Below are 19,104 nucleotides of genomic sequence, written 5' to 3' on the forward strand. Positions count from 1 at the left end.
AGTTGACGTGGAATAGTTCAGAATTCCTAGTTTGTATTTCTATAATCCGAAACTAGTTATTAATTGTTGTATTTTTATTTATTTAATGCATATGGTAAGTGTTGACACAATTTTTTGGTAAAACGGGGTCGACTTGAATTTTAAAAACGAAAACGAAAATGGGAGTCGCCACCAATCTTTTTTGGTGAGGTGTGATCGGTTCACCTCGAAAAGTGGTTGTTTTTAATAAACGATTTAATTTTTATTAAAACAACAATTTTGGTCTACGAAATTCAGAAAAACGGGTTCAGGAGTATGTTACGCATGAGGAAGGATTAGCACCCTCGATACACCCAAAATTGGTACCTAGTTGATTACTTAATGTCTTGGTGTCGAAAATTGAGAATTTTAAAGAATTTAAAAATACGATCCTTCTTTATGTGTGTTATTTAAAAATGCTTTAATTAAATCAAAAATAGAAAATGCGTCATTATCTCGAAGTAACAAGATGTCACACCCAGTAAGTTAGGACCCGACATCTCATATTTTGAGAGTAAGTTTGCATTTCACTTTTTATTTAAACCTCATTTATTTTAATTTTCAAAGGATATTCAATTACTTAGAATCAACGAGAAAAATCGAAGCCCAGTAAGTTAGGGCACGATTTCTCAAATTTTCTAAATATAGAATATTACCTTTATTTTTAAAATTTTATGTGTTTGGAAATTTAAAAGGATATTTTGCTATTTAGGTTTAACGAGAAAATCGAGACCCAGTAAGTTAGGGTACAATTTCCCGAATTTCCAAAATGCAAAATAGTGCCTTATTTACGAAATTTTCCTTTTACAAATTTGGGTAAAAAAATGTAACATTTAAAAATAATGTGCGAATGAAAGGTTACATTGATGGAATGATAATAGAGCATAAAATAACAGTTTATGAATAAAATGTTGCATCAATAAATGACAATAATATGGAACTACGAACAAGCTAGTTATAGTACACAAAATGACAATGAACACACAATATATCTAGTTTAATACCAACATTAATAATCAAAGGAAAATAAAACAAGATAATATATATAACAATCTAAAGTAAATAATAATTTAACATGAATGATTTATAAGAACAATAAATAATAAAAGTTTCTAATAAACAATATACAAGAAAACTTAAAATAAATAAATATAAAACGTTTTAGAATAAATAATATTATATATAAAAAGGTACAAACAATTTCAAAGAATATATACGTACATATGAAAATTCAAAAGGATATATATATATATATATATATATATATATATGTATAAAATAGTTTACAATAAATAATAAGTAAATAAAAACTTAAAACAAATGATAATAAAGAGTTTTTTGTTTAATAATAATAATAATAATAATAATAATAATAATAATAATAAACAAATAAAATAAATGGACCCAGGACCAGACTGAAATTAAAACAAAATTAAATGATGGAATTTAAATAAAAAAGACAATTGGGGCCTGAACTAGACGCGCGTGTAGCCACAGGGACGAAAGGGAAATATTCCCATGCCATCTGAACGGTACCGTTTCAGGGAACAACAATTGCGCCTGGTCTAAAGACTAAATTGAACTAAAGGAAAAACATTGGTGGCCAAAATCAAAAGAATAAGGGAACCACATTGAATGTGCCACGAAAGCAGGGGGATCAAAGGCGCAAATAGCCCCTTAATCAGAAACGCGCGGATCCCCTAGGCGGGTCGGGTCGCGCATTGGGTCTAGGGGGGCTAAACGGCGTCGTTTTACCTTCTTTATTTAAGACCAAATTTTTTTAAAAAACCATTTTCAGCCCCCTTTTACAAAAAAAAAAAACTGAAACAAGGCCCTAAACACCCTTTTCTCCTCTTTCCCCTCACGTTTTCTGACCGGAGGACCACGCCACCACCATGGTCGACGGGCAGTGGCGAAGGACTGGGCCTTTAGCCCGCTTTGAAGTCCGGTGGATGGTCCAGGTGATGAGAGGCCGAAAGCAAAAAAGGAAATCTGACCGACTCTTTAACCCGACTCTGACGACGGCAAAGGAGATCTCCGTCGACGGAGCTACGCAGTGGTTCCAGGTGAGATTTTTTTACTTTTTTTATCCCGATTTTTACTTTGATTATTTAAAGTGGATTTGAAAAAAGAAAAAGAAAAAAAATAAAATCAAAGTAAAATAAACAAACCAACGAAAGAAAAACTAGAAGAAACGAAGCAGAAATAGTAAATTTTATTTCTCTGATGTGCGTTTTTTTACAAAGAAAATCCAAGAAGAAGGAATACAATTGCCTTATTCAGCCTTTTATAGCCGATTACAAACGTTTAATCTCTACCTCATTTGTCGTTTTCTATTTGTTTTCTTTGCTATTGCGTGCTGCTCGTTTTGCAGGTGATGTCAGACGCGCGTGGATGGGGCGCTGGCATGCGGCAGCGCTGGAGGCAGAGGTGCAGGAAGCATGCGACGCAAAAAGGGTTAGGGACCCTAGGGTTTGCTGCTGCTGAAAGTTTGTTATGGGCTATTAGATTTGGGCTTAGGGTTCAATTAGGCTTGCTAGGTTAATTTTTAGGTAGTGGGTCAAGAATTGGGTTGGTCAGATTTGGGCTACTGTTGTTTTATTTATTTTGTTATTTTGGCACTGGGCCCGACAAATTTGGGCTTTTACAGTAGGTATTGAGGTGAGTATTTGACACTTTGACATTGATTTGAATTAAAAGTTGATTGAATGGATTGAATTGATATATATATATATATATTATGAATATATTGATTATTTGAATTGAAATGAATATGTATGTGCAAATATGATAATTGACTAATGCCAATGTATGAATAAATGTGGTCTTAAATATTCAAATGTGTTTATAATTAAAATATGCATATTATATTATCTTGTCTTTAAATATTCAGATTATAGAAATACCACTGAGTTTTACTCAGCGTACGATTTTGTTTTCCGTGAGCAAATTAGGTACTTCAATTTTGATCGCTGATTCAGCATCCAACAGTGCTCCCAAACTCAACTGTGGTGATGTTTATCTTTTATGTCAGCATGTACCTAGGGTGTCTAAATAATAGTTATTTTGTAGATTGAATGTAAATGAGATTATAAGTTTAATATTGGTTGGTTTTATATATATAAATATGTGTTTGTTTTTGAAGCCATATTATGGCATGGTAAATTGAACTAAATCTAGATAGGTGCATGTGAATTTAATTCTATGTTTAAGTGCTCATGAACTAGGCAAATTGATTTGGATTTGGTATGTTTATAATTTGGATTAAAATGATGCTTTGATGACTTGTTTTGATGATATGAAATGTTTGAGAATTCTACCTGTTTGATCGATAAACTTCGATAATGCTTCGAAATCTTATTCCGACGACGGATATGGGTTAGGGGTCCTAATCTAGTTGTGACGACATACACTCAACATCGTGACGTGACATCATGTTTCTGCAACTTTCAAATGAAACTTCAGCATGCACTTATCAAAAAAATTACATATGCAAAATCAAACCACAAATTCAGTCAAAACATGTATCTTTATGCCTCCAACATAACAGAACACCTTTGACAATAGTGTACCAATACCATGTTATTTATAAGCTAGCTAACTAGTATAATTTATTCCAAACCATCAACATACATACTTATTTACCAAGGTCATTGACAATTACAACATTTCATGCCATTTCATGCCATTTTAAACCATATTTGAATTCATTTACACATTGTATTCTATTAACCAACTTCATACATTAACAACTTTTTAAACCAAAAGTGTATATAAACATAGTTTTGTACCAAATTTGATTCAACCTAGGAACATGTCATACTTGAGACCAAAATGAAACTTATACTAACTTTCCTGTAACACCCCCAAACCGTATCCCCAGCCGGAACCGGGTTACGGAGCATTACCGGAGATTACAGATCAAATAGATAGAAATCTCAAATATTTTATATAATCAAAACAAGTCATCAAAGCATCATTTTAATCCAAATTATAAACTGTCCAAAATAGATCTTATAACTTTATTTACAATCAAACCACAAAATAACTAATATTTAGACACTCTAGGTACATGCCAACACAAGGAAATAAACATCACCATATTTGAGTTCGGGATCGTTGTTGGATGCTGAATCAACGATCAAACTTAAGTATTTAACCTGCACACGGAAAACAAAATCGTACGCTGAGTAAAAACTCAGTGGTATTTCTATAATCCAAATTTTTTTAAAAATAAAACAATAAAATATGTATAATAAAATGTTAAGCACAATTGAACATTTAAAATCACACAATACTCAATTGTCATCACTTGCTATATATAATACCTTTCTATAATTTATTCACGTATCATTTAAACAATGGCACTATCCATTCCACAATCAATTTATGAATATATAACTCGTGTATTCCATGTATTTACAACATATTTCACATTCTATTTTCAGTTTACTATCTCATATTCATAGCCTAAAATAGATTTTATAGAACACACCGGATATACAGAACAAATACAAAGGTGCATTATTATGCACTAATGAACATAGAGCACTAAAGTGCTACATAGAGAGCACATATATGCTAAACGGAGAGTATTGTCGTGCTAGTAATCAGAGAGCACCAACGTGCTAATAATCAGAGAGCGCGTTAAAGTTCCTTAATGGCATGCCACTAATATCCCAGTAGTTCTAAATTCCGTCTACTTGGGCATTAAAATTGAATTTTATACATATAAAAAACAATCTAATTATCATATTTTCACAATTTCACATTTACACATATATATGTTCATAATATATATATATTCCAATTCAATTCAACCAATATAATTTCATCACATATCAAGACAATCCATTTCAATTGTAAAACACAATAATTCTCACCTCAATCATTTACTATAACATTTAATCAAAATACAACAATTAATAGTTAGATTCGGATTATAGAAATACAAACCAGGAATTCCGAGCTATTCCTCGTCAACTATATTTTTTCCCTTTTTAGTCGAGAATTCCGGTACAATGCTAGCTACGGAATTAAAACAATTAAAAATCATCAATACAACACCATTCAATCTCACATTAAATATTTTAATTTTTAGTCAATATTTGCCTAAATTCCAATTTAGCCCCTGAACCGAGACTAACTTTTATTCTCAAAACTAATTTCATATTTTCATTCCATTCCCACTTTAAACAAATTTAACTCTCTAATTTCACCATAAATCCCTAATTTTAAAATTCTCTCAATTTAGTCCCTACTATTCAAAACTTATTTTTATTTTACAAATCAACCCTTTACTAACTCCTAACTTGAAATTCAATCAATTTAACCCCTAATTCATCAATTAATTCAACATGAACAACATCTAAAAATTCACTAACTTTCAAAATTTCAACTTAAATCAAGTAGTATTTTGTTCTAGGATTCCAAAACATCAAAATTATAAGAAAAGTGACTAATTTGACTTACCAAATTAAGCTTGGAACTTCAAAACCCCAATTTCCCTTTTCTTTCTTTCATTCTTTCCTTCTCTATTTCGTTTTAAGCTTTCTTTTTTTTAATTTCATTTCTTTATTTTTTGATTAATTAATGTAATATAATAATATAATATAATAATATTTTAATCTAAAATATCTTATACTTAAATAATAAGTAAATTATACATATTATTACAAATGTATGTATATATTTTATTACACACGTATTTTATTATTACCACACAAGTGTCACATTTTGGTTTATTTACTAATTTAGTCCATTTATTTTTTCTATTTCATAATTAAACTTTCACAATCAATTTAATTTAGTCATTTTATCTAATTAACCTTAATTAAGTCAAACTCACCTAATCAAAACCTAATTAACTCCACAACTAGCTTCGTAAATATTTATTAAAAATATTTACGAATTCGATTTACCGGAACGGAGTCCCGAAAATGCATTTTTAAAAAAAATCACATTTGACCCGTAAATATTAAATATATTTACGAACTTACTCATTGGATTTAGTGGCCTCGAACCACTATTTTCGACACCATTGAAAATCGGGCTGTTACATTTCTTGAGTCGGGGATTGCTTCCGGGATGCTGGACCAACTGCTAAAACTACCAGGAATATGTTATAGTTGCGCGCAAAGAAAACAAACCATACACCGATCAAATACGTTCAGCGGTAATTCTATGATTCAATGCACATAATGAAAGCTTAAGCATACGTTTACATTTCATTTAAACCTATAATCATATCATTCAAGTCATGTGCTATAGTTGCCATATAATTTTGCATTAGACAAATTTTGTATCTAGTCATAGCTACCATTATCTCATAACATACCTAAATTCATTCATGCTTCATAACATCACATAAGCATCCAAAATATACCAAATATGCTATTCATCAATTAAGATACTATTTATCTATTTTATAATGTACCAATTAATAGTATAATATCAACATTTATATATATATTTAAATTCATACAAGCTCTTTAACTATTTCTGTAACAGCCCGTTTTCAATGAAATCGGAACAGTGATTTTGGGACCACAAATCTGATGTAGAAAAATTTATTTTAATATTAATATGTGGTCTACAGCATGATAGTATTATGGTACAAAATTATGAAAATTTTAAAGTTAGGTAAGGGTAATTTGGTAAAAAGTCAAGTAATGATAAAATAAAACAAAAGTGTTATCATCTTTAATTCTTCTTCTTCCAACTGATTTTACCAAGGAAAGAAGCCATTTTTGATTGAAGCTAGGTTCGGCCAAGAACTTCATGCATGTGAACGATTTTTGTTCCATTTTTATTAATTTATTTATTTCCGAGATCGTTGTAGCTTAACCTAGTTAGCCCGGGGACTAATTTGCAAAACTATTGAACAATTTTAGATTTTCCATTGATGAATATGTTAAGGTTTTTAAATTTAATGGAAGAAAATGAATCTTTGTTGTTAGTTAAACAACTTTTGTTAAGTAATTTTTGATAAAATTGTTAATTAGGGGTTAAATTGAGAAATGTGAAATTGTGTGAAATTGTGAAATGTAAGGGCTGATATAAGCATATATAAAATTCGGTTAGGCTTGGTTACGGGTGAAATTGTATGAATTTCATTTTATAAGCCTAGGGACTAAATTGTAAAGAAGTCAAAAGTATAGGGGTAAAATAGCGATTTTGTCATAATATAAATTTTGGGTTTAATTGAATAGAATGATGCTTAATTGAGTTAAATTTGATTATATAGATCAAGAAAATCAATGTACGGAATTAGATCGAGGGAAAGATAAATTTTTGGATTGAACGATCATTTTTCCATCGTACGAGTTCAAGGTAAGTTCGTGTAATTAAATTGCATATTTATATGCTTTAATTTATATATATGTATGTGAATGGTTTAATTATTATGTATAATTATCGAGTGCATAATCGATGACATACGAGAAATACTGATCCTCGTTTGAACCTTAGGGTTACCGATTTGGTTGTGGTTCTGCATGTGTTGCGGACACACTGTAATGGCCCAAATTTAAAGTTATCGGAATAGTGGTTTCATGACCACAAATCCGATTTAAAGAGAAATTTATTTTAATATTTTTGCATGAATATTGATATGATAGGAAAATCCTATGAAAATATCGATAGAAAAATTTTACCGATTTTGTGGTTAGTTAGAAAAAGAAATTATTGAAGAAATTGGGTAAAAATAAGGTATCGAGACTTTGATCTCGTACAACCGAGTCAAAAATAATTTTATAAATAATTATGAAATATTAGTAATATGGTATAAAAATTTCGTTAGAAAATTTTAATGTTTGGATAGTCAATTACGTAAAAAGGACTAAATTGAAAAGGTGTAAAAGTTACTAGAAGGATTAAATAGCTCAATTGTTAAATGAGGAGGGACATAAATTTCAAATAATCCCAAAAGAAGATATTTTGGGCGGCATACGTTGAGAAAAATCAGGAGAATTGAAGAATTAAGGGTAAAATTGGAATATTGCAAAAATTGCTTTAAAAGTTAGGACTAAAGTGGAATATCTAGAATTCTCTTCATATTTTCTGCATTCTCATCAGCCAAAAACGTCCCAAGGGTTTCTTCAAGCTGGTTTTTCATAATTTTTGCACCAAGTGAGTTAATGCTTGCCTTTTTCTTGTAATCTTTGTGTTTCTAAGACTTTTACAACTAGGTCCTATTACTAAATTCATTAGCTTTTGATTTTATGAATGAAATGGAAAGTTGCTATAAATATGTGCTGGAATTTTATGATGAAATAGGATGAAAGTGAAGCTTTAATTTGTTTATGAGATGATTTTATTAGGTGATTTCAATAGAAATTGATTTGTAGGACCTAATTGTGAAAAAGTTTGGAATTAAAGTCTAGTACTCAAATTCTGATTTCCAAAGCTTATAAAGTAGTTTAAAGTGATGGAATATAGTGTTAATTGAGAAAAATCAGCTCAATTGAAAGGTTAATTGAGCAGGGATGAAATTATCATTTATTGAAAGTTTAGGGAAAAATGGTAATTTACATCATACACTAAAACAGTTTTGGATAGTAGCAGTACTCTAACTTTGAAAATTCACCAAAAATTGTAGAGATCGAATTAGAGAATTAATAAAATATGAAATTAAATCTTGTTGAGTCTAGTTTCTCATAGAAGAAATGGTTTAATCAATGGAATTGTAAATCATGAGATATAATAGATTTTGTGAGACAAGGTCAGAATGAATTCGGGTTCCCCTGTTCTTACTTTGGAAAATCATTAAAAATTGTACAAAAATTATTATGAGTTATAATTTATATGGTTGGAATCCTTGATGAGTCTATTTTCAGAAGAAATAAACAGAAACATCATCAAAATTCTGTACAATGAGATAATTAATTTTTAGTGAAGAGGGGTTGGAACTGTCAACAAGTGAAATAGGGGAAACTTTAAAGAATAAACTGTACTTATTTGGTAGGAAAAAAATTCTGAAAATTTTATGGTAAGAATATATGTGAGTCTAGTTTCAGGGAAAATTAACGGATCTTAATTTGGAGTTCTGTAGCTTAAGATATAAATAATTTAGTGACTGTGACTCAGTGAGACAACTTTGAATGCACTATAAATAATAATGGATTTATAGAGAATGTTACATATGAACAAGAAATGCATTAGATTAATGATTAAATTTATTTATTTAGATCCGAAAAATTCAAATACGAAGCAAGATCGAGGAAAAGAAAAAGTTCGGGATTAGCAGATTTTTGGTTACGAACAAGTGTCGAGGTAAGTTCGTGTAACTTGAATTATATTCATAAATGCTTGAAATGTTTGTTATTGATGTGAATATGATTTGGATGTTTATTGTCTGATAACTGATGAAGTATTGATATTCTTGATGAAAAGAGGAAATAAATCCCGGTTGAATGAAAGGAAAATTCGATGGATCTCTGAAAAGGAATTGACGGTAAAAAGGATCTAGCCCGGACGGGTGATCCTATCCTGATATAGCCCTCCCGAAGAGTATGTGGAAAATGAATTTAGCCCGGACGGGTAATCCGAATTAGGGTCTGAATTTAGCCTGGACTGATAATTCAGATCCAAGCTTATTAGAGTAATTGTCATTGCAGGGGATTTAGCCTGGACTGGTAATCCCGACAATACTCTGTGAGTTTATATTACAGGGGATTTAGCCTGGACTGATAATCCCGCTGTAAGGATGAGGTTCGCGGGAGTGTGCTCTCTGAAATGGGAATATGTGTACATGAATATGAATTGACGACCCGAAATTGTACACTAAAGTGTACCTCTGAAAATCCATCGAAATTCCAAGTAGTTCAACGGGATAAATATGGAAAAATAACAAGGAAATGGAAATCATGGAATTGATAAGCTTATCAATCATGGTATATATATTATTGATACATGGAAATTATTGGACTAATTTGAATGTTGAGTTTGTGCATGATAGGGGAATAATGTATGGAATGGGTGTATGAATGTTTATTACATTGTATGGAAAATATTAGGTAAGTATAATTCTTATTACATGAGCTTACTAAGCACAAAGTGCTTATCCTGTTTCTTTTCCCCTGTTTTGTAGTGTTAAGAGCTCGGAGGTCGGATTTGGTCGGAGAAGCATCACACTATCAACGTCAAGATCTCGGTACATAAAGAAACTTATTTTGGAAATCAATGGCATGTTTAAGCTAGTAAAGTAGATGTTAATGTGGAATGAATGTATGGTTAGCCATTGGTATGGCTAACAAATTTTGGTTTTGGCATGTGATGAGATTATCTTATGAATACAATAAATCTATCTTGAAAATATATTGAAATGGATTGGTTGTGTCGGATTGATCTCGGTTTAAAATTTGCAGGGAAGATTAGATATTTATAAAGGGGTTATATTGAGTTTAAAAAAAATTTAGTAAAATCTGGTAATACCTCGTATCCCATTTCGGCGACGGATACGGGTAGGTGGTGTTACACACACCACAGCTCATATGAGCTTACCGATTTAAGCTCGTGAGAGCTTACCGATTCACAGCCCGTATGAGCATACATGTAAAAGAATTGACGGATTTACTTTTTAGTACACCTCGTGTGTATTACCTGTGTATCTAACGATATTCTAAGTGGTTCAACGGGCATAATATTATTATGAGATCATATAAGTTCGATACGAACAATTACAGGTATTTACATGGAAATGATATATGTATGTTATAAGGATACATGGTATAGTACATAGAATTTAATAATTGTTGAATTCATACATGTTTCTCAGTTTTATATGAATACATGGCTAACTTGGTTAATGGTTATGTGATAGGCTTTGGCCAAATTGAATTGTGTTATGCTTTGGGTTACTTACCTAAATTTGTGGTTAAATGGTATGTTTAATTCTGTATTATACGAACTTACTAAGTTTAATTACTTACTCTATTTATTTTCCCATGTTTTATAGTGATTCGGAAGCTCGTTCGGATTGAAAGTTGTAGGAGACCGCATCACACTATCAAACGATATTTTGGTACTTTTGACTTTATATTTTGGTTTAAATGACCTATATAGGTCATTTTGGCTAATGATAGCCTTGTTGTGTTTTAGCCATTTGTGTTGGCTTGTTTTGTGAACATATTTTGTTATGTAAATATGTAAATAGCTTTATTGTATATGATGTATGGTTGCCATATGAATGCCTTGGTTGTGAATTAGTATTTTGGATACCAAATAGTTGAGATTGATAAGTGTCATATATGTTATGTTTTAGGCACAATGATGCATATATGTGTTGGACCATTTAGGTACACTTTGGAGGCATAATTAACAAATTTTAAATTGGCTATTTGAAGTGTCTATTGGTATCATGCGTGTATGTGATGTTTTAACAAGTTATAAGCTTGATATTGGTTGGTTTTGAATGTCTAATTATGCCATGGTTATATGCAAATTTTGGTGTTTAAGTTGGTACAAATTTTGGTGAGAAATATGGCTTGGGAAATGACCTATTTTTGTCCATACGTGCAGAGACACGGGCATGTGTCTCATCCTTGTGTGTCACATAGCCAGGTGACACGGCCGTGTGTCCCTTGCAACTTCTATAGAAAACATGTCAGTAGCTTCACACGACCTGGCACAGGGGCGTGTAAGTCCATTTCGAAGGGTATACGGCCTGACACACAGGCGTGTAGTCTGACCGTGTGACCTAAGTCAGTGAGTTACACGGGATAGGATACAGGCGTGTAGCCCTATTTCGAATGCCCACACAGCCTGGTCACACGAGCGTGTATCCCCTGCACTTTGAAAATTTTACATGTTTTTTTGAAAAATTTCTTCAGTACTCGGTTTAGTCCTGAACTATTTTTAATGTCTATTTGGGGTCTCGAGGGCTTGTATTAGGGACTATATGAATGAATTTGAATGGTTAGTGATTTTGTAACACCCTCTAACCCTAAACCGTTGCCGAAACAGGGTTACGAGGCATTACCAGACATCTCAGACAATTTACAAATAATTCTTAATATATCACGAACATATATAAAAGAATCATAAATTCCTATAAATTTATGCTAATTGACTTCATTTTTTTTTAAAATTTCGACAATATTTCTGCTTATTTTTACATAAAACCCCTAGCAAACTTAAAACCAAAAACAACCCAATACCAATATTTCAATCAATAATTTTATACTTTAAAACGCTACTAAATCATGCTGAATTAATTGATTCACTACTTTATTTATCATTCAAAATATTATAACCATTTACTTACAACCAATATCATTTAGCATGTATATATTTATATATATATAACTCGTGTACAATCACCTAGTACATGCCACTTAAACAAAAGGAAGAAATACATCAAAATTTTCTTGATGGAGTCGGGATCTTTCTAGGTGCTGAACTGGACCTTGAACTCTAATGACCTGCGCACAGAAACAACCGTACGCTGAGTATTTCATACTCAGTGGTATTACCATAGTTCAAATTATAATATTAATAAGCATGTAATGTATAAAATCATACATGCAAATTTAAACTCAAATTTCATGTTTCAACAGTAACAATTCATCAATTAATATCATATATCCACAATTTGGAACTTGGACACATTTCGAACCTCAGATTCATTTCTCAATCTCATATCACATTTCAATTCACCATTCAACTTTTCATTTCATTTCAATAGCTCGATTGATCAACTCATTCAGTTTATTATTTCATTATTTACCCTATTAACAAAACTCGGACTTTGGCAGATACACGGATCTAACCAAACACTCCAGTATGGCATCCAGTGCCTCATCGGATAGTTCGAAGCAATAGTTGACACCCAGTGTCTCATCGGCAAAGCCGAAGAAAGTTGGTACTCAGTACCTCATCGAATCTATCCGAAGAAATATAGTGACACCCAGTGTCTCATCGACTCGAGGTTGAAGTATCCCTGAACTCTTCCAATCCTATGGCATGCCAACTATATCCGACTCATCCCGACTAGTTAATAGGGTCTCCAAATTCACATTTCAATTCAATTTCACTTTTTCACTTTCAATCACAATTCAATCGAATTTCTTTCAACTTATAATACTTACCATATATTTCACTTACCATACATATAAATTTAAATATAGCATTTAATAATAAATAATTTGAAGTATAGTAATACAAACCGTAATTCTCCCGTTTTAGTCATCGATAACTTTCTCCTTTCCTTTCGATGTCGATGCCTCGAGTTCTTTGTTAGCTACGAAAATTAAAATAATTTACACTATTAATACAATACTAATTTATATTAAATAATTGAATTCCTATTAAATTTCTACCTTAATTTCAATTTAATCCTAACTAGATTTATCTATTTTTCTAATTTAATTCACACTCTATTTCTATTCAAATTTCATCCAAACTAAAATTTAACTATTAAAATTTCAGCATATTTTCCTAATTTCGAATTTATTTCAATTTAATCCCTAAAACTCAAAACTTATGGCTTAGTTTACAATTCAATCCTTTATTCAATTCCAATCAAAGTTTCTATCAAATAAATCCTCAATTCCATCATTTATTCAACATAAACCCTACTCAAAAATCTATTAACTTTCAAATTTTCAACTTAAATCCAAGAGTATTTCACTCTTGGATTCCAAAACATCAAATTTATAAGAAAATGACTTGATTAAACTTATCAATTAAAGTTTCAAGCTTCAAATCCCTAGTTTTCTCTTTTATTTTCTTTCCCTTTTCTTTCGCTTTTCTCCCCTGCTTCTCGTCTCAATTCTGTTTCTATTCTTTGTTTTTGTTTCTTTTTATATTTTATTTATTTTATTAACATAATATAATGATTATAATAAATATCTATTTTAATAACAATATCTATTTTACATTTAGTCACACCTATATTTCTACATTTGTACCAATAATTTTATTACAATTGTCATTATTTAGTTTGTTTATCAAATAAAATCTCATAGTTTAATTATTTAATTTAATAAATATCTTTAACTTAATAATAATAATTAGTAAATATTTATTTTAAGATCATTTAAATTTATTACAATTGTACACATAAATATTATTACATTTGTACCTTATCATTACTATACACTTGTCATGTCTTTAATTTATTTATTATATAAAAATCTCATAATATAATTAATTCAATTAATAATTATAAAATATCTTCATACTTAAATTATAAGTAATTTAGGTGTTTAGTTTACAAATGTACAAATATAATTTTTACACATGTATATTTTATTACCATACAATTGTCTATTATTTACTTTATTTAATAATAATAATAATAATAATAATAATAATAATAATAATAATAATAATAATAATAATATAAAACCATAATGATGGTTAACAATTGTAATATTTTATATATATATATATATATAATATTTATGTATAACTTAAATAAAATCTTAGATTTTAATGCATATACGCCGCCTCATTTCATATAAATGGCTTAATTGTCATTTTAGCCCTTTTTACTTTCTTTTAATCTATAATTAGGCTTTCATTCTTTATTCAATTTGATCCTTTTCCTAATTATTTTATATTAGGCTAAATTCACCTAATTAATACCTAATTAAGCACTCCACTAAACTTATAATTACTTCTAATAATCATTTATGACTCAATTTACTAAGATAGAGGCCCGATATCATACTTTTCTAATGCTTGTGAATTTTGGGTCATTACCGATTTAAATATAAAATGTATGATTGTTTGATTTATAAGTTTGGTAGTGCTCCGTAACTCTATTCTAGCGTTGGATACGAGTTAGGGTGTTACAATTTTCGAGCCCATTGTATCTCTCATTCGCATTTGGCTCATGGGGCTTGTTTTCAATTCATTTTGCATATTATCACATATTGTATCTCAATTTCATTTAACATTTCATATATCATTTAATCACTTCATGTGTTTATAACCACGTTAACCAGACACAGATTAAGAACGGATAAGTGGATTCGTCACCTCGGGTTGCTTGGAAACGATGACGCCATACGTATACATATTACCATCCCGAATTGCCAGACAATGATGATTTTCTCAATCTAATTAATTTTTCAAATTTGAGTTACCCAACAATGATGGTTTTCTAGATCGATTAATATGTCACCCGAGTTGCTGAAAATAATGACTCAATGTGAACAATCTACCACCCAAAGTTGCCCGACAATGATGGTTTTCAATTAATAATCTAACCCTATGGTATGCCACTATATCCGACTCATCCAGAACAACTAATAGGGTAACCAAATTTCGATTCATTATATAAAGTTCAAATCATATTTAATCATATCCAAATAACCCACCAATTCATCAAATCATCATATAAACAACATATTTCAACTCAATTTCATATCAATTATCACATATTAATTAATTCATACAACTTTCTAATCTATTCAATTTAGCCTTTGTCTCGATATTCAATCTAAACTGTAGCAGTTCAAGTCAATAATCCAATAATAACTCATATGTACACCATATAATTCAAAATGACATGTACATGCAGAAAATAAGTGGTTCCCGAATTGTAAAAATACAAATCGAATTTTTGAGTTATTCGTTGACGACTTTCAATTTTTCGTTCCCTCTCGACGGTCCGTGTCAACGTTAGCTAAATAAAATCATAAAACATATAATATTATCAAGTTTTATTCAAATTAGAACCAATCACAAATTTGAGCGTACTTTACAATTTATTCAATTTAGTCCCTAAATTCGGGACAAACATAAATTTCAATCTAAAGCTTCGGATATAAATTCGATTTCACAATTACTCATTAGGGACTTTCTATTTCCTATTCCTATTGAAATTTCATGATATTTTTTCATTTTATTCAATTTTTCCCTTAATATACGAAACTAACAATTAAGTTTTACAATTTAGTCCTTTTTCTTAATCTAAGCTTAATTTCTAGATATTTCACACCAATTTCATCTACTTCTTAACAATGGTTACTTTATGAAACTTTAATAGTTTCATAAATTAGTACATGGGCTAGCTAAATCCAACTCTCATGACTTCAAATCTATAAAAATTTCAAGAAAAGGACCTAAATGAACTTACCAATTTATGGTCGAATGTTTCAAGCTTGGGAGGTTTCTTAGTTCAACAATGGTGGTCGGTTTAGATAATGAAGAAAGGTATTCTTTTTTCTCTTTCTTTCCACCGAAATCATCCTTTTATACATGCCTTAATGTTTGATTAGTTTTGGTTGATTATGTTTTATTTATAATTAACCTTAATTTCACTTATTTAGTTTAATAAAATCATACCGTCCATTAAGTATTAATTAAGTATGGTCTAATTGCTATTTTAGATCTAGTCCTCAAGTCATTTTCTAATTAAAATCTACAACGATTAGAATTTACAAATTAGTCCTTGGGCCCTAATTAACCACAATTTTGACTAAATTGATCATCCAAATTTTAATTCATCTTTATAGTAACTCCGTAAATATCCTTGTTTAATATTTATGGAATCAATTTACAAAAATAAGGTCCTAAAATCGTAATTTTTATACCACTAAAAATTGAGTCGTTACAAATGATCTTCAACATTTTCAAAAGTACAAATATTTTCTACTTGAAATTATTGAAAAATCCAATTGAAATGAGCATACCAACACTTTTGAAGTATTGGAGTAAAATTGTGATGTTTTTGTGTTTTAGTTTTAATTTATTTAATGGGTTGATGTTGTATTTGATTGAATTTTTCTATTGGAGTAATGTCTAATGTTGTATCAATTAGACTTTTGCTTTTATATTTAGAAGTATGTTGACTTAGTTATTGAAAAGTCATATTGTTATGTTATAAAAATCATTATTACATTTTCAATTGAGTTTTAAAATAACAAGTTTAATCAAGTATGAGTAAGAAAACCGAGAATTGACCTTAATTGAGTTTAGATTGATTATATCTCAAGTTGAGTTTAAGTTTAAAAATAGATGTTCAATTGAACTCGAATGGAGTATTGAATTTTGAATTTGAGCTCAACTTGATTACATCTAGAGTTGTCCATGGATCAGGTTGGCCGAACCAAGTAAAAATTTAGGCTCGTTTTTCTAGGCTCGGGCTTGAACTGACTCAAAAAATGGGCCTAAAATTTTTCTCAAGCTCGGTCCGGATAAAAATACTAAAACCTGAGTCCGGCCCGATCTACTCGTATTAAAATTTTTTATATTATTTTTTATATAAAAATAAATTTAAAAAACATAATACATCAAATACACTAAAAATATTAAAATAAATATTTATCAACAAATGGAAAAAGAATAAAAAAATACTTAAATAACACTAAGATAAGTGCAACTTAGCAAACAAATACCTCTAAAATAGTAGCAAAATTAATAATAAAATAAGAGTTATATAATATTCAAACAATAACAACAAAATTGTAGCAATATAGTAGCGAAATAATAGCAAAACAATAGAAAAACAATGACAAAACAGTAAAAAAATAACAACAATTTTTTTTTTACAAATTCGGGTCGGGCCGAAAAAGCTTACTCAAGCTTCGGTCCGTTTAAAAAATGGGTATTAAATTTTTGGGTCTATATTTTACCCAAACATTTTAACTTTTCAAGCAGACTTTTAAGCCGATACATGGGCAAGTGTAATTACACCTCTACTTGGGAGGCTTTTGATGGTGTAGACGAAGCTTGCTTTATTGGTGCCCAATAAGTTATATTGGTACTGAATAGTGTAGTAGCTGAGAAACACTTGCGCAACATCTCCAAATGCAGTGCTTTGGTTTGTTAGGAACATGATTTGATTAAACAAGATTGGGTGGCGGAAGTAGTGCACTGTGCATACATATAGAGAGCGTAATTATGCAGCTAATGCTATGCCGAATTTTGAAGCAAATCATCCCCCCGGGGAGTCCAAGTTTTCAGCCATCCTCCTCACCTCATCATGATGAAAGCATCAAATCAAACCACTCCTTAATCTGTTTTTTTTTATATATACTTTCATGTCTGACATTTAGGATGGCTAATAAGAGGTTTAGCCACCGCCCTATACGTTGTTGGATGTAGATGAGTTGATATGTAACTTACGTTAGCTTTGACTTGTAAGAAGGGGGTTGGGTTGGCATCATTTCCTATTTCCTATTTCTGATTCACAAATGACAAACCAATACACGTATTCACGGGGCATTCCTCAATATCAGCGTCCCTAGTGCTTTCTCACCTGTCCCCCATTAATGCGTTTCCACCGCATTTATTCTTATTATTATGTCAAATTCTAATTAGCCAACAATTTGGATTCTCATCTCTTTTTTTCTAGACTAAAATCTAGGTCTATTAATTTGGGTTTGGCACTTTGCCTACCCTTGGCTCATTTTCTCTAATTAATTTAGCCATTAAATTTCATATTTGACAGATGGATTGCACGTATTCAAACGACGATAACTAATAGATTATACCCTAATACACTTAATTTAGATTTTTTTTTTCTTAATTGTTATTAGTTCATTTGAGAGAGTGTCTCAATTAATATAGATACGACTTATAAATTCATAAAAAAATATTAATATTATTAAAAATTAATTATACAAATTATGTTTACGAGGATTAAACTATCTAGTTTTATTTTTCATTAATTTATGCATCGAAAAGTAATTATAATTCACTTTTTTTTTTCTCATTACAAATCAGAAGGACATTAACTATATTTGGGGAAAGAGATTGCCAAGTTTTCTCGTTTGACATTAGTTAACTATATTTGGGGGGTTTTCGTAATCGGCCAAGTTGGCTCCAACATTTCTACCCATTTAATATTACAATCTAGCTTGTGCATAATTACCAGCTTTATTGACCCATTTTTATTCCTACTGTCGACTACCTTTAGCAACTTAAAATTATAAAAAAATTGTTAAAAACTAATAAAAAATTATATAAAAAAGCATTTATATTGCATTCTCATTTTAGAAATTAAATCTCTAAATTTAGAATAAACATGTTGTATTAAATTAACTATTGAATAATGAGAATAGTTATAAGATTGGTTGAGATTATTACATGTTGAATCAAATTTTCTCGACCTTCCAAAGATAAAATAACAAT

At 30.2% G+C, this 19,104-nt stretch overlaps 1 protein-coding gene across 1 annotated transcript; it reads left to right on the forward strand.

The window, feature by feature from the left end:
* The first annotated feature begins 1,793 nt into the window (after positions 1-1,793).
* LOC105797951 (uncharacterized) lies at positions 1,794-2,742 on the forward strand. The gene is made up of 2 exons (XM_012627816.2): positions 1,794-2,084; positions 2,393-2,742. The coding sequence occupies exons 1-2, from the start codon at positions 1,914-1,916 to the stop codon at positions 2,561-2,563; spliced, it is 342 nt and encodes a 113-aa protein (XP_012483270.1). The 5' UTR covers positions 1,794-1,913; the 3' UTR covers positions 2,564-2,742.
* The last annotated feature ends 16,362 nt before the right edge of the window (positions 2,743-19,104 follow it).

This window comes from Gossypium raimondii, chromosome 9 (assembly GCF_025698545.1).
Source record: "Gossypium raimondii isolate GPD5lz chromosome 9, ASM2569854v1, whole genome shotgun sequence".
NCBI classification, from domain to species: domain Eukaryota; kingdom Viridiplantae; phylum Streptophyta; class Magnoliopsida; order Malvales; family Malvaceae; genus Gossypium; species Gossypium raimondii.

What these genes read in the sequence shown, in the direction of transcription:
- LOC105797951 (XM_012627816.2), top strand. Translation starts at nt 1,914, where the DNA reads ATGGTCGACGGGCAGTGGCGAAGGACTGGGCCTTTAGCCCGCTTTGAA. An exon ending in GAGCTACGCAGTGGTTCCAG is followed by an intron (nt 2,085 to 2,392) that starts GTGAGATTTTTT and finishes CTCGTTTTGCAG; the next exon opens with GTGATGTCAGACGCGCGTGG.